The 25,380-nt window shown below is 37.8% G+C and overlaps 1 protein-coding gene and 1 pseudogene across 1 annotated transcript; both read right to left on the bottom strand.

Annotated features, from left to right (window-relative positions):
- Positions 1-377: 377 nt before the first annotated feature.
- Positions 378-10,415, bottom strand: LOC120298065 (annotated as a pseudogene).
- An 11,934-nt stretch (positions 10,416-22,349) lies between these two features.
- Positions 22,350-24,765, bottom strand: LOC120298040 (olfactory receptor 13A1-like). Its single transcript, XM_039321380.1, has 2 exons — positions 24,643-24,765; positions 22,350-24,053 (listed from the first exon to the last, which is right to left on the bottom strand). Exons 1-2 carry the CDS (start codon positions 24,646-24,648, stop codon positions 23,091-23,093), a joined length of 969 nt encoding a protein of 322 aa, XP_039177314.1. The 5' UTR covers positions 24,649-24,765; the 3' UTR covers positions 22,350-23,090.
- Between the last annotated feature and the right edge of the window lie 615 nt (positions 24,766-25,380).

Raw genomic sequence — 25,380 nt, 5'->3', positions numbered from 1 at the left:
ATATTATATTAAAAACTGTGCTTAATTAATATATCAAAGATTAATTAATTCTGTAGAACTATATTATATAGCATTAATAATTATAATTATTATATAATTTATATAAAGTTATATAAATAAAGGATATATAATAAAATTTAAGAAAAATATCTATATTAAGTCTTTGTTTTCTTCAAATATATCCAAGTAATAAAGAACAAAAACTGAAAGAGAGAGAGAGAGAGAGAGAGAGAGAGAGAGAGAGAGAGAGAGGGAGAGAGTGAGTAATGGATGGATGCATTTTCTACTGTGTAAGAGACTCCAAGCATAAAGCATAGCACATAATGAAATATGGTTTTCTGCACATCAGAACTTCAGAAGTATTTTGTTGTTGAACCTTAAGATCTTGGAAACAATCTGAGATTCCCAGTGAACATTTTCATTGCTTCTTTAACATCTTTGTTTCTCAAAGAGTATATGAGTGGATTGACAACTGGAGTTATCACTGAATAAATGAGTGACACAAGCTTGTCCTTATCTAGAGAATAGACTGAAGAGGTCTTATATATGTGTAGATGATTGCAGAAAAGTAAAAACTGATTACAAAGAGATGTGAGGAACATGTGGAGAAAGCTTTCTTCTTCCCTTCAGTAGAACGGATCCTGAAAATAGTTTTCAATATAAAAAAATAGGAAGTTATAATCAACCCACAACTATCCATGCCATACACCATATTTGCAACCTTTGTCATAAACTCATTTATACTAATGTCTGAACATGCAAGATCTAATACTGGAGGAATATCACAGAAGAAATGATTTATAACATTGGAATCACAAAACGAAAGATGCAATATAAGTCCAGTATGTACAGCAGTATTTATCACTCTAGTAATCCATACAATGGCTGCGATGCCAACACATACTTCTTTCCTCATGATAATGGTGTAATGCAAAGGGTGGCAGATGGCAGCATAGCGGTCAAAAGCCATGAAAGAGAGAAGGACCAACTCTGACCCCAAGGCCCATATAATGAAAAATACCTGTGTTATACAGAGCCATAAAATGAAATTCTTTTTCTATGGGTCCAGAGACTTTGGAGTAATCTAGGAATTGTCACTGAGACAGACAATATATTTACTAAGGACAAATTGAATATGAGAAAGTACATGGGTGTGTGGAGTTTCTTGAAAGTACATATGATAAAGATAGGGGGAAAATTAGCAATTAGAGCTATAACATAAATGAAGGCAAACACCCAGAAGAGAAGAATCTGCAGTTCAAGGGAATCGGTGAGACCTAGCAGGATGAACTGTGTGATTGCAGAATAGTTTCTTATCTCAGCAACTCTGATTATAGGGACCTAAAAAAATACATTGTATGATTCATTCTTTCCTGATGTAACCAATCATCATTTGCAATATTAAAGGTAACTAATGGATAAATATAAAGGGTAAACAAACAACAACATCAACAGTCAAGATGATCAGATTCATCTGCTTAGAAATAAAATGCTTTATATATTCCTGTCTGGTTGAATATATAGAAGTGTTGGTTTTCTTGATACTTAAAAATCATATATGATTTTTTTTCATAAATTATTCCCATTTCAGATGAAATACCAAATAAGGAAGAGTTCTTTTTAGATTGTATTAAATAACTTGTTAACCTAAACGGAATCAAGATCCAAAGATTTATTTATGGAATAATCTTCTAAAAGAGACTCCTGATCATAGACATAGAAATATCATTGTACATTTACCTGTAAGAATATATATATAATTTTTGCTTGTGTTTGTGAATCACCCTTACCATTATGCCCATCCATTATGCACATTAATTATGCACATTATGCACATGTTTATTTTCAAATTATTGCTATCTAATTCAAAGCCAATATACATCTGGAAAAATCTGTGATTCTTTCAGGATTTAATTTTTGTAGAAAGGACAGCCAACATCGGCCATAGGCACACTAGACAAAAAAAAAAAAATGCATCTTCAACAGTATATCTCCAATGAAGCCATTTTCCTGATTAAAATGTTTGCAGGACTCTGTTGTCCATTAAATAGTGTATTTTTCTGACATTTATATCCTGGATATTCCATCATGGAGCTGATTCTTGAAATATAGTGGAATAAATAAAAAAAAGCATGAAATTAGCTGTGTCTCTGCCTTGCAGCTTCTGGCTGTCTCCTTTCAAATGTGCATGCATAGGTTTTTTTTTTCCTATCATAAAACTTTTTTCCAGTTTTTGCTATAAGAGGTAGCATGCTTGAATGGCATTCTATTTTCATCGCAAGAGAAAATAAATGAAAAATGAATGAATGAGTGAGTGAATGAATGAATGAATGAATGAATAAGAGAAATAAGAAAAAGATGACAAGAACTTGGTTTGATTAAGACAATATAAAGCAGTAATTTTCTGATAGAAAATGTACAAATAATGTGAGTCAAGTACTGAAATACAAAAAATGATTCCTCTCTCCTCTGTACTCCCTAACATTAATTCTCAGAAACTACACCTGCATCATCTCAGTTCTAACAGTATTAGCCTTATAACAAAGTGAAATTTATTGTGATAAAGGCTGACCTCTATAGAAGATTTTTTTTTCTTTCTATTGTGAATTGCACATTTTGGAAAATGGAGAGGGCTGGAGAAACATTATAGAGGAGAGAACATAATAAAGTTGCAAAAGGGGAAGGGAATATCCATGCAGGACAATCCCTACATGTGATAGGATCACAATATATCACTTAATAGAAAAGGGGCGTTGTCTTACCTGAACGCCTTTTCTCAGCATGATGATGGAGACTCCACTAGTGGGTTGTCTTAATCTTGCTGCTCCAATAAGAGTAAGTCAGATTTAAAGTCACGTCTCTACTGTGTCCCCATGTCCCAGTTTGAGACTGAGTCGATGTACAGACATTAGCCCACGCAATTGCGTTTCCATTATTGGAATCAGGACCAACTGACCTTATCTGGGAGGGAGTGGAGTCTCCATCATCATGCTGAGAAAAGGCGTTCAGGTAAGACAATGCCCCAGCATGATTGGATGGAGACTCCACTAGTGGGACTTACCAAAGCCCTGTGCCCCTAAGGGAGGGAGTCAGTTTGGGTCTGTGACATTCTAGATGGCAATACTTTCTGCAAAACTCTGCGGCCAAAGGAGGCATCCAAAGATGCATATTGGTCAATTTTGTAATGACGGATAAAGGACGAAGGGGAAGACCACGTGGCCGCCCTGCAAATTTCCCCTATAGAAGCCTGTGTCGCCCAAGCTGCGGAAGTAGCAGCACCCCTGGTGGAATGGGCTGTAATATTTCTAGGGAACGGTAATGACTGGTTCTTGTATGCCAGGGCAATACAAGACCTGATCCATCTCCCTATAGTTGATGAAGAGACTTTCTGACCTTTAGCCAAAGGTTGGAAGGAGATGAACAAGGTCTCGGACCTTTGGAAAACCGAAGTCCGCTTGATATAACACTGCAATGCCCTGCGGCGTCCAGTGTGCTCCACTGGCTCTCAGTGTCCAGGGATGAGTCAGGAGAGAAATCTGGTAAAACCACTTCCTGGGACCTATGGTACAGAGAGTTCACCTTGGGAACAAAGGAAGGGTCAAGCCTGTCTGGGAAGAAAATGCATAGGTCCTCCCTGACGGAAAGAACGGCCAGCTCCGAAATACGCCTGGCCGACGTGATTGCCACAAGGAATGCCACCTTCATTGATAACAAATCAAGTGAGCATGTCTCCATAGGTTCAAAGGGGGGTGCAATCAGAGCTTGTAAGACCTGTTGTAGGTCCCACGAGGGGTATCGGTGAACTGGTGGTGGCTTGGCGTTGTTAGCTCCCTTCAAGAAGGAACGAACCAAGGGATGGTGAGTCAGAGGGGTGGCATTTTTGCACATGAGGACAGTAGCGAGAGCAGCAACTTGTCTATGGATTGTGCTCAGGAATAGCCCTTTATCGGACTTCCTGTGGATCAAGCAGCTACGATGGCTGCTTTTCACAAAGCAGCCCGTTCCTGGGTTGTGTAAAAGCTGCAGGACTTTTACAATCAGCTGTCCTGTGGCTTGAATCTCTTCCCTGGGAGAAAGGGAATAGAAGAGCTGCTCAGGTAGAGGTAAGAGCTCCCCTGGATCCCCATAATTTCAGGGATCGGAGGGTAGAGCTCCCTCGGAGCCTGAGCCAACTCCGCACTCCAGGACGTCTTTGTCCCGAAGTTCTGGGATGAAGCAAGGCGTTGCTCCCACATCTGCTTTTTTGGGAGGCTTGTGAGTATTCAAATGCAGACGGAGCAGACCAGGAGAAAGTGGATTTAAGATTTATTGTGACTTTAACTTCTGCAAGCATCTTCCCCTTCTCTTTTTTCTTTACTTTCCCTTTTGAAGAAAGGGAAAGTGAAAGGCAAAATGGCGATTGTCTTTCTTGTTTGATCTGCATTACAAAGTTAAAATCCGGATACAGACTAGAAGCAAGAAATTGGTTTTTTTATTTCTTGTTCTTTCTTTTTTCTCTGTAATTTTTTTTCTTTTTTAAGGAATATTTAAAAGAACTGTGATTTTTTCTTTTCCTTTTTTTTAAACAAGAATCTTTCTTCTTAGAACTTAATGAAAATGGCTTCAAAACGTCTGCCTCCTCCTCCTAAAGCTACTATCTCTTCCCCAATGACCCAGCCTGTTTCCCAGAAACCAAAATCACCTCCACCCTCTCCTCCTCCTGCAATTTCTCTTAAAGACTTACAAGAAGCTTTAAAAAAGCATGCTTTGGATATTAAGGAGGAAGTAAAAGATCTTATAATTGCAGAGAGGGCTGTTACAGAAGAACTATTGGAGACTAAAAATAAGCAAATAAGGGAGGACATTCTCTTTGCCTTTCAGGGCCTTGCTCTGCACATAGAGAGGATTGACGAGAGAATCGAGGAGATTACTGAAAATGCAACAAAAATGGAATTCAGGATGGAGGAGGTAGAGAATAAGATAGAAATCACACAGGATGAACAAATTATGTCACAATATAGAGAGATGGAGTATGCATTGCGTATCAGGGGGCTGAGAGAGAATCCCCAGGAGGATTTAAAGATGCTTATTGTGAAAGATATTGCTCTTAATCTGGGCTGGAGGCCTGAAATAATAGGGAATGAGATAGAAAAATTTTTTAGAGTCAACTCACGGGTTGCTAGACAGAGAAACTTACCAAGAGATGTGGTCATCTACTTTTCTAGAAGATTTACTCGTAATGAAATTATACAGGCTTTTTACAAACAAAAGTTTCAAATTGCAGATCAAGATGTGATAATTTTAAAAGAAATACCTCCCAAAATTTTAAGAGGCAGAAAAGACTTTGCTTTTCTGTCTGATGAGTTAAAGCATTGTCAAATCCAGTTTAAATGGGAGATTCCAAGAGGAATAATAGTGAATTATGAGGGGATATGTCATAGATTAACTACAGTTCTGAAGGCAAGAGATTTTTATCATTCTATTTTAAAGGCAAGATCGTCTTCACCCCCACAAACAAGGATAATGGAAGAGCCTGTTATGGCAGGATGGTTATGGAACAAGCTGTACAGAATTTTGAGATAAAAGAACAAAGGATGACACGAGCTGCCCATAAACATAAAGAAAAAGAGCAGCAGCAGAAGAGTGGAGATAAAGTTGAAGGCATGGTTATCACAGAGCCTGTGGGAGGGGCAAGACCCAAAAGATCTTTGACAGTGGATCTGCAGGCTATGCTCCAGAGGCTCCAGGCCGGTGGAGATGGCCAGGCTCCTGACCTGGAATGTTAATGGCTTAAATGTGCCACAGAAACGAAGAAAGTTTTTCCATTATTTGAAACAACGTAACAATGATTTGATATGTTTGAAAGAGACTCATATAACTTTAAAGTACTCCAAACTTTTGATGAATCTTCGATTGGGTTCACATTTCATTGCTCCAGCTCCAGGGAAAAAAGGGGGAGTGGTAATTTATGTGAAGAAAAATTTTCCATCTAAATTAATTGAGACTGACTCTGAAGGAAGATATTTTTTTGTGGAATTATCATTACAAGGTAAAAAAGTTCTTACTGTTGGATTATATGCTCCTAATCAGCAACAGAAACAATTTTATAAGTTTTTGCATGGGAAGATATCCCAGTTGGATTATAAATCTGTAATCTTGATGGGTGATTGGAATGGGGTTTTAGATTCAACTATAGATAAAAGGAGCTCTTCTAAAACTTTTACCCAAACTAGGTTACCTAAAACTTTTTTTGATTTGAAAGAAGAATTGGAGCTTATTGATATTTGGCGAGAAAGGAATACAAGTGATAGAGATTTCACTTTTTATTCGGATAGACATCAATCATTTTCAAGAATTGACTTTTTCTTAATTACTAGTGACCTTCTTTCTAGAGTGAGGAAGGTGAAAATTTTCCCTAGAACTTTGTCAGATCACAGTCCGGTGTGGATGGAATTACATTTGGAAGATGGGAATAGAAGACCCTGGAGATTGAATGAGAATTTGTTTACTCGGGAAGAGATTGTACAAAAATGTAAAGAGCATTTAAAGGATTTTTTTGCTATAAACATGAATAAGGGAACATCGATGTCCATGGTTTGGGATGCCAGTAAGGCATATATGAGGGGAATTTTGATTCAATTGAATAAGGTTTTTAGGGGAAAAGGGTTAAAAAGGCATAGAGAAATAGAAGAAGAGATTAAATTAAAAGAACAAGAGTTTGTTCTTAATCCAACTGACAATAATTTAAAGGTATCTATAAAGATGCTTAAGGAACAATTTAATATGTTGATGGCAGATCAAGTGGCTACCAATCTGTCGTACATGAGACATAATACTTTCTGTAATGCAAATAAGCCTGGGAGGTGGTTGGCTTATCAGTTACGAAAGAAACAGAGAGCTAGAATTATAGAGAAAGTAAAATATAAAGGTACTGAGGTTTTTCAGCAAAATTTGATCCAAAAGAGTTTTTTAGATTTTTATACAAAATTATATTCACGTGATAACATAAAGGGTGTGGATATAGACAAATACTTACAATCTGTGCATTTTCCTAAACTTTCAGAGGAACAACAAAATGGGATGAATAGATTAATTACTGTGGAGAAAATTGGTTTAGCTATTAAGCAGTTAAAGGTTGGAAAATCTCCGGGAACAGATGGATTGACTTCGAGGTATTATAAGACTTTATCTGAAGAAATGATGGAGCCTCTAAAGGAACTTTTTAATAGTATTATGTTGGGTACACAAGTGCCTCCTTCTTGGAAAAGAGCCTTTATATCACTGATTCCAAAGGAAGATCAGGATCTTACAGAGCCTAAGAATTATAGGCCAATTTCATTATTAAATGTTGATTATAAGATTTTTACAAAAATTTTGGCAAACAGATTAATGCAGGTTATGAAGGACTTGATTCATAATGACCAAGCAGGATTTATAACAGGACGATATATGAAATATAATGTTAGACAAATTATAAATTTAATTGAATACTTGGATAAGAATAATCAGATTCCTGTGGCTTTTATCTTTTTGGATGCTGAAAAAGCCTTTGATCAATTAGATTGGAAATTTCTATTTTCATTGGTAGAGAAAATGAATTTTGGGGATAATTTTTTACATGCACTTAAAGCTATATATCAGCAACAATCCGCACAAATCGTTGTAAATGGGGGATTGACTGAGAATTTTAATATTGAAAAAGGGACAAGACAAGGATGCCCATTATCCCCATTGTTATTTGTTTTAACGTTGGAAATTTTATTCATTCAGATTCGAGAATCAAAGGTAGTTAAGGGCGTAAAGATAAGGAAGAATGAGTATAAATTGTGGGCCTTTGCGGATGATTTGGTTTTAATTTTGGAACAACCGAATCAAGCGATTGATTGTTTATTAGAACTTATAACACAGTATGGGAATGTCTCTGGTTTTAAAGTCAATAATTATAAGACTAAGATATTATCTAAGAATATGTTAGTTAAGGATAGGGAAAGTTTGGTCAAAGCCACCGGTTTTCAGATGGTAAAAAAGGTTAAATATTTGGGAGTATATTTAACTGCTTCAAATGGAAAATTGTATAAGAATAATTATGAACCATTATGAGGAAAAGTACAAAAGAACTTAAAAGACTGGAAAAAATTGCAATTGTCATTGTTGGGGAGAATTTCAGCTGTAAAAATGAATGTTCTACCAAAGTTCCTTTTTTTGTTTCAGATGATACCTATTTTTTTAAAAAAGAGGCAAATTTGGATGAATGGCAAAGGGGTATCAACAATTTTATATGGGCCAGAAAGAAACCAAGGGTTAAGTTTAAGATTTTACAGGATGCTCGAGAAAGGGGAGGACTTAAGGCACCCAACTTGAAATTATATTATGACGCAGCCGCTTTAACTTGGTTAAGCGATTGGCTCAACTTAACAAATAAGGATATTCTGTTTTTGGAAGGTTGGGACTTAATATATGGTTGGCATGCATACCTGATTTTCAATAAGAAAGTTGATCGGATTTTTAAATTACATATTTTGAGGAATGCCTTACTTCGTGTTTGGAAAAAGTATTATTACAGATTGAATTACAAAATACCTATCTGGGGGATTCCCAGACATGCAATTGAGGGAATTTCTAAGGGGACAAATTTCGATAAAATCTCGTATAAAGAATTGTTAATTTGGTCTGGTTCGAATTGGCATTTGAAATCCCTAGATGTATTAAGGCAAGAAAATACTCTACAGTCATGGTTTCAATACTTACAAATAGTGGATAGATGGACTGTAGATAAGAAAGAGGGAATAACATTAGAAGATAAACAATTGGTTATTCAGATTAAAAATCAGAGTCAGGCCCATATAAAAAGAATTTACAATGTTTTATTAGAGTTAGACTCGGAAACAGAATTGGTTAAAGATTGTATGATTAAATGGGCTCAAAATATACAGGAACCGATTTCCTTGGATTTATGGGAGACAATTTGGACTAGAAATGTTAAATTTACACAAGCTCAAAATCTGAGAGAAAATTTTTATAAAATGTTTTACAGATGGCATTTAGATCCTAAAAAATTATCTTGTATGTATCCTAACATACAGCCCAAATGTTGGAGATGTGGCAATAAAGATGCAACATATTATCATATTTGGTGGAATTGTAAAAAGGTAAAGGCATTTTGGATTATGATTTGATGGAACATTCAAAAGATTTTTAGAAGGAAGATAAAGTTCACTCCTCAACTATTTTTATTGGGTATCTTTGTGGATTTAAATGATAAAGAAACTATTTTGATGTTGAATTTATTAACTGCTGCAAGGTTATTAATAGGTTTATATTGGAAGAAAGATTCTTTGCCTACTTTAGAAGAATGGGTATTTAAAGTATCTAGTTTTGCAGAGATGGCAAAAATTTCTGCTTATTTAAAGGATCACACACAAGAAAGATATATCACTGTATGGAGAAGATGGATAAATTATATTCAGAAAAAGTATGGAATTAAAAATTTTCACTTATTTTATGAATGAATATTATAGTAAATACTACAGAGAATTGTCTTATAGGCTATTGGAGTTAAAGGTTAAGTATGATATTTTTTTTCCTTTTTTATTTTTTATTTCTTTTTTCTTTTTTTTCTTTTCTTTTTTCTTATTATTATAAATTCTTTCAATTATTAACCCTGTATTCTGCTCTGGGAAGTGAAGGGAGGGGGGTTTGGGGTGGGAGGGAGGAAATGTGGGGGGGTAAGTGTAATATAGATAAGGTTGCTTATAGGGGGGCGGCCTGGGCACTCCCCTTATGCTGCGTTCATGGGTTTGATAGGGATGAGAGGTGGGCAAGTGTAGAGAGGAAGTAGGGTAGTGAGAGGAGAAGGGGAGGGGAAGAGAGTAGGATGGGAGGTGAGAAAGAGGAGGGAAGTAGGGAATGTCTTAAGAGAGGGTGGACGCGGCCTGAGGGGAGTGCGCAGGTCATAATAATGTTTATTTTATCTTAAAATTGTATTGTATATATATATATATATATATATATATATATATATATATATATATATATATATATATTACAATGTTTATATGGAAAAAATAAAAAACTTTCAATTAAAAAAAAAAGGAATAGCCCTTTATCTAACCCATCCATCAGGAATTCCAGCATAAAAGGAACCGAGACACCGAGAGTTCCACCTTATGCCCTGCGCACCAATTGCAGAAACTCTTCCAAGTGGCATCATATATTCTATTTGTCGAGGCGTGCCTGGATTGTTGAATCACAGCTATCACCCTCGACAAATATGAGTCATGGCTCAAGGCCTGCCTCTCATGTGCCAAACGGTTAGATTGAGCCACTGCAGGTCCAGGTGCTGGATATCCCCTTGTGTGAGGGCGATACGACCTGCCGGAATCCTCCATGGGGATGAGACAGATAGCTCCACCAGGTCCGCAAACCACAGTCGTCATGGCCAATGAGGAGCGACCAGGAGAACTTCCTCCCGCTCGTGTAAAATCCTGCGGATCGTGGCTGGAAGGAGCGGAAAGGGAGGGAAGGCATACAGCAGTTCCCTGGGCCAGGGACTGCAGAGGGCATCTGTCCCCTCTGCTGATGGAGACGGAAACCTGGAAAGGAACCTTGGTAGTTGTGAGTTGGTTGGGGAGGCAAAAAGGTCTAAGGTTGGGACACCAAACCTGTCCACGATCTCCCTGAACACTCCCGGGTCCAGTCGCCATTCGACTCTGCTTAGCGAGTCCGCCTGGTGATTTGTCACCCTGGATATATGCTCCGCCTTGATGGAAGCAAGGTTCAGCTCTGCCAAGACCCCAATCATCTGGCCTCCTGCATAAGGGGTCTGGACCTTGTCCCCCCTGTCTGTTTACGTGGGCCTTGGCAGCTATGTTTTCCGTAAGCACTAATACATGCTGACCCGCTATCACATTTTTGAAATGTTGTAGTGCCAGATGAATGGCCCTGAGTTTCCAGCCAGTTGATATTGTTTAATAGGTCCTGTTGGGACCACTGACCCTGAGCCCATTGCGACTGGAGGTGTGCTCCCCAGCCGAATAAGCTGACGTCTGTGGTGAGGACAGTTCTGGCTGGTTCCTTGAACTCTGTGCCCCGTGCCAGTGCCAGAGAAGCCCACCATCGAAGGGAATTCAATGCCGACTGCGGAACTCGAACCTTCTGCCTGGAAGTGCTGATGCGTAGTTTCTGAAAGGGAAGAAGGACCCGCTGCAGTTCCCGAGCATGAAGATGGGCCCACGGTACAATGTGCACACAGGATACCATTTTCCTTAACAGCTGGGATAATAAGACTAAGGTGACTACCTTGTCCTGGTGAATTCTCTGCACAAGGGCCCTGATACTGTCCTGTCGGTCCTGTGGCATATTGACCGTGCAGTTGCTGGTGTCTATTACTGCCCCTAAATGAAGGAGCCAGGTTGAAGGTATAGTATGGCTTTTCTGGAAATTTACAGAAAACCCATGCTCCTGAAAGGTCCTAATAGCGAGGGCAAGGTCAGACTGGGCCCTCTGGAAGGAGGAGGACTGTATTAAAATGTCATCTAAATAACATTGGACACGGACCGGGATCTGTCTGAGGTGAGCTGCCAGTACATTTGTAAAAACTCTAGGAGCTGCAGATAGGCCAAATGGTAAGGCTCTATACTGGTAGTGCTGGTGATTGTAGCAAAATCTGAGGAATTTGTGATGCCCAGGGAGAATAGGAATATGGAGATAGGCTTCAGTTAAGTCTATTGATGTTAGGAAGTCTCCCTGCCAGATGCTGGCCAAAATTGACTGTATGATTGCATTTTGAACTTCCTGTACATCAAGTAACAATTTAATTTCTTTAAATCAAGGATTGCCCTCTAGCCCCCTGAAGACTTAGGAACAACAAACAGTGTTGAGTAGAACCCCTGCCCTGCCTGGTCTTGCGGGACCAGTTCTATGGCCTGTATTTGTAACAGGTGGGAAATGGCCTCCGACATGAGGGCTGCTCTACTCCTACTAATGGGGGCAGGGCAACTCCGGAAACGGTCCAGAGGATGTGCTCGAAACTCTAACATTAAACCTTGTGATATAGTGTTGAGAACCCAAGAATCTGTAGTTGTGGCTGCCCATGCCTTATAGTAAAGGGACAGCCAGCCTCCTATGGGAGGTATGCTTGTGGGATCACTTGCCTCTTCTGAGGGGGTGAGCTCCCTGGCCTTGAAATGGCCACTTGCCCTGGAATTGTGGTTGGGTTCTAGGCACAGGACGATCTTGATGTTGCTCTGACCTCTGATAGAAGGAGCGATTGGACTGAGCCAAGTCCCAGCTAGGGTTGGACCAAAAGGACTGCCTGCGATGGAAGACCTGGGTCGAACTGGCCCCTATGCGCTTGTCTCCCTTCTTATTTGTATTAACTAGAGACTTGCACTTATTCTTACCTTCAATCAGGTATGGTTCTAGGGCCACACCAAAGAGATGACCCCCCGCATAAGGCTTAGTGGCGAGATGCCACTTGGCTTTGAGGTCTGCCCACCAGTTTTTAAGTCACAGGAGTCTGCGGACTGAAACATCCGCTGCAATGGCACGTGCGGAGTACCTGGCGGAATTTAATGAGGCGTCAGCCAAGTACTGAGAAGTGGCAACTAACTTGCCCAAGCTCTGATGGACGTGAAGCTGGTCAGGTGGAACCAAACTCTGAAGCTCGCGCAGCCATAGAACCGAAGCTCTGGCGAAGAAGGCCATGGATGTTGAGACCTTAATCGCCCAGGCCGTCACCTGATGACCTGCGTAACACCGTTTCAATCCTTCAATACTTTTATTAAGTGCCTCAGGTATGTCCCCTGGTATGTTGATGTTGGGAAACAGTGACATCAGAGGCTCATCCACCTGCGGGACCTCCAGCAAGGAGGCGAGGGCAGGGGCTACATTGAACATGCTCTTCTCAATGGATCCTGGACTGGGAAGTGAACCCAAATTATCCCATTGCTTCTGCACCGCATTAAGGAAGAAGGGAGACATGGAACATGGTTCTGTGGCACCACTGGTTCAGCATATATGGCGTTTGGACCCTTTGAGGTGGAAGGGGCCGCAGCCCCCTGTCCTGGTATAAGGTTGACTGTGGTGCAAGCCTTGAGATGCAAGGAATTGAAGAGGGAGTGATTGAAGAGTCCGGTAGGTGGTACTGGATCCAGTGCCGGAGTGACCTCATCATCCGATAGGATCAGATGAGAGGAGTCGTAGTCCTCTGATCCTGACTCCGATGAGGCATCCTCTATGAGGTCTGGCGAGTCTGGGCGAAGCACAGGCTGTGAGGCTGGTGCTTGAGGCAGATGGTGTGGGACAGAAGTGGCCATGAACTGAGTCAGAGCCTGAGTGATCATGGCTTGAACCTGTTCCGCTCCTAAAGGTTGAACCTCCGTGGAGCGGAGTCCTGCTGCCATGGGCATAAAGGTGGCTGAAGGCCCCACCCTGCACTGGCTAGCAGACCCCTGCATCATTAATTCCAATGCTGCCCTGTCAGGATCAGACTGCACTGTTTCTCTAGGAGGAGACCAGGCCCCTGGGGCAGAATTACAGTGAGCTGACAGAGGGCCCTGCACTGGCTAGAAGACCCCTGCATCATTAATTCCAATGCTGCCCTGTCAGGATGAGACTGCACTGTTTCTCTAGGAGGAGACCAGGCCCCTGGGGCAGAATTACAGTGAGCTGACAGAGGTTCACAAATGGACCCTCCAGAAGGGATGGTGTCCATGGCCCCAGGAATAGTTGGCCTAGACCTAGATGAATCCTGTTCCAAAGGTTGCTGAGGGGCAGGATTCTCTCTCCTACTGCTTTTGGGCTTCCTGGAGAACTTTGCCCTGGGTTGGGATGTGTTCCACCCTGTTGCCTCAGTAGAGGCTTTTTGTCTCCTCTTGGAAGGGAGCTCTGCATTATCTTGTGAGGATGAGGGATAAGAATTGTCTGCCATAGTCCTGGGCCTATCTGCTGTTAAGATTAATAACTGAAGTAACAGGTCTCAGGTAGATCAATTCAGTGGTGAAGTGCCCCCCCTCAAGTGTTGTAATCAGCCACTGAAGATCCGATCTGATGAACGTTGCACCCAGGTGAGAGGGGGTGAGGGGGGTCAAATAAGGCTTGCGTCCCTACAGGGACGAGCTTGCCCTCCCCAGGCCGGACTGCAGCCAATGACTAGGCCCGAATACAAAATAGATGCTGCAAACAAAATAGCGGCTGTAAGAATTGTGCCAAAACTTTTCCAGGCCAAACTGCCTCCGACTGTGAAACATAGCTCAGATGAGGCCAAAACTTCTCCAGGCCAAACTGCCTCAAACTGTGAAACACAGCTCAGATGAGGCCTTTAGAAATGAGCCCTGCTCCAGCAGGAAGCGTCTGGGCTCCTTTTGGTAATTGGAATCTGACCTGAATATCTCTATGTCCCTCGAAGCTGTTGCTGTGCTGGTCTCTGGATGAGCTTGATGCTCTGCTTTCCCAGGCCTAAGAGGCCGAGGCCTCCTTGCTCACGAGGAGCCCAATTCAGCCCGGTTAAGATTTAACTGTAGGGCAGAGGCTAAGTGGGAAAGAAAGGAATAGTTCTCTCTCAAATAGATAAGAATTTTATCAGAATAGGCTAATTGGGAAAGAAAAGAATAGTTCTCTCTCCAATAGATAGAAGTTTATCAGAAATAGTCTGAGCTATGAAAAAAATGTGTCTTAGGAGCAAAAGACTAAGTCTAAAACTGGGACATGGGGACAAAGTAGAGGCGTGACTTTAACCTTGACTTACTCTTATTGGAGCAGCAAGATTAAGACAACCCACTAGTGGAGTCTCCATCCAATCATGCTGGAGAAATACAAGGATCTTTTAATAAAATATTTAAATAAAAATGCCCATCTAAGTTTCCTTTTTAAAATTACAAGCTAGAATTCATACACATGATTTCTTTAAAGAACCTCTGCTAAGACTTTGGAAGTAATAAATATATTTTTAAAAGGACTATTGAGACATTTACAATTTCTGGTCTTCCTTTGTATGCCTTATTGAACCTTTTGTTATCCTATGCCAGTGGTTCTCAACCTTTTTAATGCCACGACCCCCAACCAGTCGTAAGTCGAGGACTACCCAACCGGTCGTAAGTCAAGGACTACCCAACCGGTCGTAAGTCGAGTACTTTCCCTGCCTGGGAGCACCGCACATGCGTGGTGCTACCCCCTGCGCCAGCCGTGGCGTAGCTGGCAAGCGGCAGAGACAGAGTAGGCCGACCACCAGCTGGGCCACCAGCTGGCCCAGCCCAAGGAAGGTAAGGCACTTGCTGGACTCCACGCACACCAGCAACCCTCCCTGCACCCGCCGGCCTCCCACCTCCTGGCCCTCTTTTACTTACATTTTTAGTAGTTGCTCAGCAGGGAGGGGTGGAAACTTCCAGACAGCTCGCCTTCGCTGCAGACAACTTGCAGCACCATTTGCAGAATGGGACTTTTGGCGGACTCAGCAGGGCAGAGACAGCCTGGACAATTCCTATTGGCTTTTGAAAGCCAATAGAATTAGACTCTATTCAAGAGAGTCTATTCTATTGGCTTTCAAAAGCCAATAGAAAAAAGGGAGTAACACAGCTAAGGAAAATGGGGAAAAATGGCGGACTGCATTGTTTGGCAACCCCGTGAAATGGTCGTTCAACCCCAAATGGGGTTGCAACCCACAGGTTGAGAACCGCTGTCCTATGACAACTTAGCATTTAGTGTGGTGTGTGTTGGGGGGGAGGAGTTTTAGATTAACAAGATTACAGAGAACAACAAAAGTTAGAAAAAAAATGACCTTCCTGGATTATAAATATTTTTTAAATTGTGACTTTAAAATGATTGGCAGAGAAAGGACTTTTGGTCATTATGGAACATCAGAGATCTGCAGAAAGAACATACATAGAAAAACATAGAAAAAATAAATACTTACCAGGAAGAAATGTTTGTTCTGTTACAACAAATGCAAATGATATTAACTTCAAACCATGAGGAAATTAAAAATGAATTTGAAAATTTAAATGAATTCATTCTCAATTTAACATCACAACAATCAAATGATCAGAAAACAACAAATGAGATAGATCATGTAAAGCAGATAACTGAACATAAACTAGTGGAGATTCAAATGGAGAAGGATACAAGAATCATTGAACATTGAAAAGATAACTCTAAGATCACAAAGTAAATTTGACGATAAGGAAAAAGATTTGACAAAATCCAAAAAGGTTTGGATTGCTGAGCTGTTGGGAGTACCACAAGAAATGGGGAGACAAGGGATGATGAGAAAAATCTTCAATGAATATGAAGGGGCAAAACCTTTTTACAAAGACATGATGTTTGATTTGTCTATTATATCCACAACATTTACAAGATTATGGAAAGACTCTTTGATGCAACAGAATATATTGATTAGGAGAGATGCTTGGCAAAAGAAGAGGGCAAAGTGAGAATTGAGGAATTAGATGATGGGGTGTATCAGAGGGAATATTTAAAAATTAAACACTTGTTTAAATATGGCTGAAGAAATTGAAAGATTTTAGTTTAAGAGGTATGAACTCTAAGTAAGATAGTATCTTTTTTTTCTTTTGTTTTTCAATATGAGAACTATAAAAATTTGTGGGATGATTAACATAAAGTAAATGTTTTAGATATTTAAATGTAATTGATTTTAAGAAAATTCCAATGGATAACTAAAAATAAAGTTTTGAATAGAGTTAAAAGATTAGATGATTGGATTTATTAAATGGAATATTTAAAGATTAAACATAGATTTAATTATGGACAAAAAGAAAGAAAGAATTTGGAAATAAGTGTATGTTAATTCAAGAGGGATACTTATTTTAAGTAATATGTTTTCCTTTTTTCTTTCTTTTCCTTTTTTGTCTTTTTTGTCTTCTTTTTCTCTTTCTCTTTTTCTCTCTCACGTCTTTTCTTTTTCTATGTCTTTCTTTTGTGTCTTTTTCTTACTTATTTTTTAAGATATTTAAGATATGAAAATAGATTTAAATACTTTAATTCTGGGAAAATTTTAACCAGTAGAAATGTTTTGAACATTGTAGGGAAAATAAATTTAAACAAGAATTGTAAACAGGATTTGTGATGAGGCAACCAAGATGACCAGATAGAAAAGAAGCATGATATTGATGAGATTATTATTAGTAGAAATTTTAAAAAAAACATTTATATTCAATTGGTACTTATCAAATTAATAAGAATTGTATTAATTTAGGTTGCAAAGAGAATATTATTGGAAGAAGAGAAAATCAAGCAAAGCTATATGTGGATTTTGGAATATAGAAATTAATTGATAGTGATTACTTTGTAAATATAAACCCAGACAACACACTGTTTACCAAATATCAAGATGGTTATATTAAAAAAATTAGATAGATAGATATAGATGATAGATAGATAGATAGATGATAGATAGATAGATAGATAGATAGATAGATAGATAGATAGAGATAGAGATAGAGATATTATAGAGGCTGATGGTGAGCAATAAAATATGCAAACATTCATGGAATGGGTCAAATCTAATGAATTCATTTGCTAAAAAAGAATGATTCTATTTTAATGAAAAGAATCTAACTACATATTAAATTTTCATTAATTAATATGAAATGTGTACCGAGCCGAGGTGGCACAGCAGTCAGAGTACAGTACTGCAGGCCACTTTAGCTGACTGTGTTCAGCAGGTCAGCGGTTCATATCTCACCGGCTCAAGGTTGACTCAGCCTTCCATCCTTCCGGGGTAGGTAAAATGAGGACCCAGATTGTTGGGGGCAATGTAAATATATATATACATTGCTTACTGGTGTACACCGCTTAGAGAGTGCTTGCACTTAAGCGGTATATAAGTCTCATAAATAAATAAATAAATGTGTGGAAAAATGGTAACAGTGAAGATAATGATTTCAAAAAATCTCAAAAATATTCTTATTTTTTAAAAAGCAAAACAAAAGGATGAATAACAATCTGAAACAAAAGTGTACTTAAAAAAGGTTGAAATCAGTCTACATTACTTCCAATATCCTAGTTATTAAAAACAATGAAATGGTAGTGTATCAGATTTAGTTGATATCTAAATCTCTTGCCTTCAAGGAAAGGTTTTAAAAAAAAAGGATAGAAAAATTGAAACAGTTACCTTCATTCTTATTCCTTCTTTTTTTGTGCCAGGCTTTGGTTCTCAGAGTGATGGAAATATATTTTGGTTTAGCATCTCTAATCAGCAAATCATTGGAGCCAATCACTTTTCTTCAGTCTAATGTGGAGGGCTAAGTATAAGATAGGCATCTTATCTCCAGAATAATCCAATCTTCTGGTTAAAAACCTTTGTTCTAATAAATTGATGAGAAGGAGAGGAAACTTGGAGTAATGAAGAGAAGGATGGTCCTTCCAATTCTGAAGCAATTTTTGTTTATATCTTCATCTAGATCTATACCAACAAAAGCACTGGCATTTTAACAAAAGTCTAACTTTCATTTTTAGTTTTGTTCAACTAAAATCTATTTATTTAAAAGCTCTGCTGACGTTGTCAAAGTATATCCTGGCTTATACTTTGACAACGTCAGCAGTTGCTGACAAAAGCTTAATTCTTAATATTTTTTTAGTCTCGGAGATCAACATTTTAATTAGTTTTTTTATTATACATTTACGTATATGTATACGTATACATATACATATACCAGAATTTATATTTTATTTAGAAGACACCCTCCCATAAAGTCCTGCAATGTTTCCTAATTGTGATGGTGGGTAATAAGGACTATAGATCAAGACTAAACACATACAATCCAGCAGGTTCATCAAAGCATGTAAATCATCCCAGGTGCCCTTCTCAGTAGGGAGGTATCTGTATTGGTATAAGAAAATGCTGGAAGTTGATTACCGTTTTACTGGCAACAGAGAAATCTTTGTACACTGTGAAGAAGAAATCAGTTTTGTGTTTTACAATGAATGCTACATTGTTAGATAATATGTTGATGATGTAAACTGACCAATGGTTCTTAAAGTTTGGATGACATTCCAAGTACTATTAAAAAATAACTTAGGAGATTTCAAAATATTATTTAATTTTACACCATGGCTGGACTAAATATTTTATTAAAGATGTTGCAATGTAGGAAAAGAAACTCATATATAGTAATCTTATTTTTTAAAAAATATATATAATTGGAAAGATAAAAGCTGAAAGGTAAAAAAAAACTAAATCTATCTATAAATAAATCCTTAAAGCTCTGTCCTTTCAGTTCTAATCAGCAAAGAAAAAAATCAAGAAGGTTTACCAGAGATAACAACCTATTTATATTTTAGCCTTGATCAAATTAATCAACTTTACATTCCTTCCTTTTATTTTTTAAAAATCTTGATTGTACATTCAAATTCAGATAATGCCAATTCAAATAATGTCCTGGCAGTATAGTGTTTAGAATGCAGTATTGAAGGCTAGCTTTGTCCATAGTGTGGAGTTCAATCCTGTTTTCCCAGAAAGAGGATGAAGAGACTGCACAATCCTGAGCTAGATGAAGGAAGTAGGAAGAGATTCAGTTAGGCATACCCTAGAACAGGGGTAGGCAACCTTGGCTCTTTTATGACTCGTGGACGTCAACTCCCAGAATTCCTGAGCTGGCTGAGCTGAAGTTGAAGTCCACAAGTCATAAAAGAGCCAAGGTTGCCTATCCCTGCCGTAGAATCTCTCAGGATATATCTAGTTAGTAAGATAAAATAACATTTAATGATTATTCATTGAAAAATAATATGTACAATTTTTAGCATTGCATATCATATCTTCTTTTGGTCTTTAAAGTTTCTCCAATGTTGATTTTAAGGACCATTGTTCCAATGTGTCATATTTATTTTTATTGATTGATTAAAATGCTACCTGTCAGACTGTGTCAGATGACCATGGAAAGCCTATAATAGTGTAAAAACATAATTTTAAAATTTTAAAATTAATAATAATAACAATTCAATAAATAAAGTTAAAAAGAAGAGCTAGGACTAGGGCATGATTGACTGAGTGCAGAGTTTCATGATGCAGGACAGGGAATTACTGGTGTGCATTCTTCCTCTCTGCTTCTTCAAAGTCCAGTTTTCGCATTTAAAAAGTATTATGGGAAAAACTATTGGCTATGCAGTTCCTTTGTATGCATCTTTGTAGGTATAGATATATCTAGGCATCTTAATAGTTCATCCAAGACTTTCACTTCTCATTTACACATAGCAATTGGCAGCATATTTATTTACCTCTCTGGTCTTTTATTATTGATAATTAAGTCTAAAAGAATATTCAGAACAGTGATATAAACATAGCACAGGTCACAGGTATTTCTTTTTCCAATTTAAAAAATCATGGCTATATTCCCTTACTATAATTTAGTATAGAATTTGAATACAATATTTCTTCAAAAAGGTAGAATCAGAGTTTCACAGCTGCATGGTAGTTCACTGTTCACCCCTCCTTTGCCCATTTATAAATACCTGCTCTCTATTTTATATGTTTTACATTGAAGACTTTTCATTATGGTCCAAACTGGCCAATTACCAGTGGCAAATATACTAACTGGTCAGTTACCAATCAGTGGCAGATATACTAGCATTCCTTATAAAGTCTCTCTCTCTCTCTCTCTCTCTCTCTCTCTCTCTCTCTCTCTTTCTCTCTCTCTCTCTCTCTCTCTCTGTGTGTGTGTGTGTGTGTGTTAAAATTTTTAACAATAAATATCTCCTAGTGCTTTTATCTCCGTACTATTTTTTTTCAGGCTTCCATGTACATGTTCATTTTTGTTTTATATTTCATATAGCATTGTATTTCTGTTCCAATTCTGCTTTTTCATTATGGCAACTGGACTTTCTTGTTGTTGTTTTTTTCTTTGAGAAAAAAGCTTCTTGGATGAGAAGCAAAAGGAAGCTTCTTGGATGAGAAGCAAAATATTTTTAGAAACAAAAACCATGAAAATCCAGTTCCTTTGGGAAAAAGCACTGAGGGACACACATGACCTAGTCCAGGGGTAGGCAACCTTGGCTCTTTTATGACTCGTGGACTTAAACTCCCAGAATTCCTGAGCCCGCCATGCCTGCTCAGGAATTCTGGGAATTAATGTCCACGAGTCATAAAAGAGCCAAGGTTGCCTACCCCTGACCTTGTCCTAGACTGAGAATCTCCATAGATGTTATATTGTTTTGTTTGTATACCAGTTAGCTGAGGAAGAAAAAAGGAGTTTGGAAGAATGTCTGAAGGACACTGAAAAAATGCATTGAAGCTAGAATATCATGAAGGTTTACAGAGTCAGTACTAAACTGACTTACAAGAAGGACAAAGAATAGAAAAGTGTCAAAGTATTACATAGCCAGTACATTAAAAAAAAACAAAAAACAAATAAAAGATCTTGCAATAAGAGCAGGAAAGGTGAAGAAAGAGACAGGGGGCTAATTCTGGCTGCACAAGACAAAGCATTAAGAGTAAATACATAAAAAGCCAGAATTGAGGAGATAGCAATACATAACAAATGCTGCCTGTGCAAAAAAGGTGAAGAAATAGCTGAAGAAATAGGAGGTAGCTTCAAGAATATCACACAAACAGATTATGGACAAAACTATTATCACTCAACTGCAAAAGACAGTGTTACTTTGAACAGCTTAAAGACATATGACTATGTCTTTAATATATCAAAACTATCATCTTGCAAAGGATAGGTGGACAAGAGTGCAAAATTTAATCTAAACATTTCTGTAATGTACTATAATAAAAATATGTATTGTAGAAAATAAATGAACATTAGAGTAAATTGCATTTCAAAATAAAATTTAAAATATAAATACATTATTTAATATAAGTCATTAACATAATTAACTGCAGAATCCTGACTATAAAAATGCAGTTGTTTTTAAATTAAATTAATAATTTTGGAGGGATGGTGGTAGAAAGGAAACTGAGGGAATAAAATATATGAGGAAGTTCAGAAATTTTGAAATAAACAATATGTAACATTTTTAAGGAAAACCTTATCAATGGTAATACAATAAATGTTCAATATTTTACTGATTTTCAAAATACACTCATCCTTCCCAATTCTGTGTACTGTAAATAAACTTAATTACTTAAGTGTTAATTATTTAAGTGTTATTTTTATTAAAGACAGGCAACAAAAATATATTAAGAATTGTACCGGTGACACAAAAATCATGCAAATCTCTAATCCTGCCCATTCACGTTTCAGGATGATTCCAAGCACTTCAAATCAAAATAGAAAAGAATAAAAAAAACATGATCTGCTATGATAAGAAAATTGATTGCTCTTTTAGACAAAAAAGACTTTCCACACAGAATTTTACAACATGAAAGTATATTTTATTCAGTGTATTTAGCAAAAGATTGTCATATAATAATTAGAAACAGCATAAACAGTATGATGTAAAATATAATCAATAGTTGAAGAGCCAAATCATCCAAACTTGTGAGTGTATGATGATTTTCTCATGAATCAAGTATTTTTAATTTCAGGGATTCTTGATGTTAATCTGAGCTTGGTTGTTTTCTTCCAGATGTTTCATTACCCAAATTAGATAATATTATCAGTGCTAGTGCTAGCACTAATGAGGTTACTTATTTGAGTAATGAAATGTTTACAAGAAAACAACCATGCTCGGAGAACACCAAGAACACCTCATTTCTACCTGAGCTACAAACATTGGGGCTTTTAATTTCTCTCCCAATTTTCCTATATAACCCTCCCTTTCAAAAAAATACTGATTCCCAAATCAGAAATCTTCAAAATGTACTATGAATGTAGCTTCAGGTATTTCTAGAATGTTTTAAGGGAATGCCTCATCAAATAATCCTTATCTAAGATATTTGTATGTATGATGATACAAATAATTAGGTTTTCATTGTATTTCTGTATTACTTGGAAGAAAAGGCTTAAGAAGTATTTTTGAAAACAAGAAATAAGATAATGTATCAATGTAATAATCATGAAAACAAAATATTTGAAATCCAGTTTTGTTACAATATATGATAAGGATGATTGTATTTTTATACCAACAAAGAGACTCTTCAGTACAATATGTAATATATGAAGAAACATTGTTTAATGCTCACTAGTATTGTAGGAATATTTTACTGATGAAATTTAAGATTTTGGGCGCACACTTAGATTGACAGTAAACATTTTCATTGCTTCTTTAACATCTTTGTTTCTCAAAGAATATATGAGTGGATTGATAACTGGAGTTATCACTGAATAAATAAGAGACACAAACTTGTCCTTATCTAGGAAATAGACAGAAGAGGGCCTCATGTATGTGTAGATGATTGCAGAAAAATAAAAACTAATTACAAAGAGATGTGAAGAACATGTGGAGAAAGTTTTCTTCTTCCCTTCATTAGAACGGATTTTGAAGATAGTCTTCAATATAAAAAAATAGGAAGTTAGAGTCAACCCACAGGTACACATGCCATAAACCACATCGGCAATCTTTGTCATAAATTCATTTATGCTAGTATCTGAACATGAAAGATGTAATACTATAGGGATATCACAGTAAAAATGATTTATAACATTGGAATCACAAAAGGAAAGCTTCACGAGAACTCCAGTATTTACAGCAGTATTTATCATTCCAGTAATCCATACAATGGCTGCTATGCCAACACATACTTCTTTCCTCATGATAATGGTGTAATGCAAAGGGTGGCAGATGGCAGCATAGCGGTCAAAAGCCATAAATGAGAGAAGGACCAATTCTGACCCCAAGGCCCATATAATGAAAAATATCTGTATGATGCACCCATTAAATGAAATTCTTTTTCTATGAGTCCAGAGACTTTGGAGTAACCTAGGAACTGTCACGGAGACAGAGAATATATTCAGTAATGACAAATTGAATATGAGGAAGTACATGGGTGTGTGGAGTTTCTTGAAAGTAGATATGATAAAGATAAGGATGACATTGGCCACCACAGCTGCAACATAGATGATTGCAAACACCAAGAAGAGAAATATCTGCAGTTTGGGGGAATCTGTAAGGCCCAGTAGGATAATCTCTGTGATGGCAGAATGGTTTTTCATTTCAGCATCTCTGATTCCAGTGACCTAGAATGATATATTATATTATTTTTACTGATTTAAACATTTCACACTTTTAATATTAAAGATAATTAGTGTGTGAAGAAAGACCCAATTTGATGCTGTGTAAAAATACACTAGGTTGAAAACTGGGGGACCATACGTTTTAGTCTTGCTTTAGGCACAAAGGTAGTTCACTATTTATGTGACAGCAGAAAACTTTATTTATATTTAGAATCTTTTCATCTAGATTTTCTGTGAGTGCCACACCTGAAAGTTATGCCATTCTGTCATTATCCTGAATGTGGGGGAGGGAGAATACCTCTTGTTTCCTATTTACTTTAGTGGTTAAATGTCAGAAATGAAACTTAGAAAGAAAGTTGCAGAATTATTTCTTTTAATAGAATGTATCTAACAGTTTACTATATTTCTATTAGAAATATGACATTTTAAAAATAATATAGTGCAATGAGGACCATTAATTCAAGAATTCCCAGATTATTAAAATCAGAGCATTTTAGTAAAACTGTAGGTAAATATCTGGGAGAAAATGAGGTTAATAAGAGCATCAATGTGAAATTCAGTCAAGATTACATCTAATGCTGAAGGTATTTACCTTCATTCTTATTTCTTCTTTGTTCTTCCTGGACTTTGCTTTTCTGTTGGATAGAACAAAAAATTAACGTTTGGCATCTATCAGGTGCAAAACATTGGAACTGATCTGCTGGATCAGTCTGCTGGAGGAGGTTCAGTCTGTGTTAGACATGGTCCAATTTAGAAATCTTTCTTCTTATCAGACAATGTTACACCTGGGAGGAGCACCTTGGGATTTAAAGAGGATCCATAATTCTTCTAGATATGAAGCAATATTTGTCAAAAACCAGAAGAGAGAATGAATAATGTTTCCAGAACCTCTGTTTCTTTAGGCTTGCCTATGTCCTGCCTCTTTCTCCCTTCCTTTGCTCTCACAGTCTAGCGTAGCGTCCCCCCTCTGACTAACAGACACACTTTCCTACTGAAGATAAGTTTCTCCATTGCCATCCCCACTACATGGTTTCTGTTGAGTCCGTCGCAAAATGGTAAGACACGAGAAGCAGTTGTAGTTCTCAGGAAACCTTTATTCTTCAGTTCAGCTTACATTGGAATATGGCGGCAATGCCCAAAACTTGCGGCCTCCATTTATAGGACTTTCCCGGGTCAATCTGCAACTTTTGGCGTGCCAGCACCCGCGCATGCGCACACGTACTGGCGACAGCCTGTCTGGTCCCGGGCAGCTTTGCACCTGCCCGGGACCGTTTGCAATGCCACGAGCCTGCTTGCACAGGCTCAGGACATAACACCCCTTCCCCCCGGG

Source organism: Crotalus tigris, unplaced genomic scaffold, assembly GCF_016545835.1.
Source record: "Crotalus tigris isolate CLP2741 ecotype Arizona unplaced genomic scaffold, ASM1654583v1 scf7180000023738.1706062, whole genome shotgun sequence".
NCBI lineage: Eukaryota > Metazoa > Chordata > Lepidosauria > Squamata > Viperidae > Crotalus > Crotalus tigris.
This window is presented reverse-complemented; position numbering and strand designations above follow the sequence as displayed.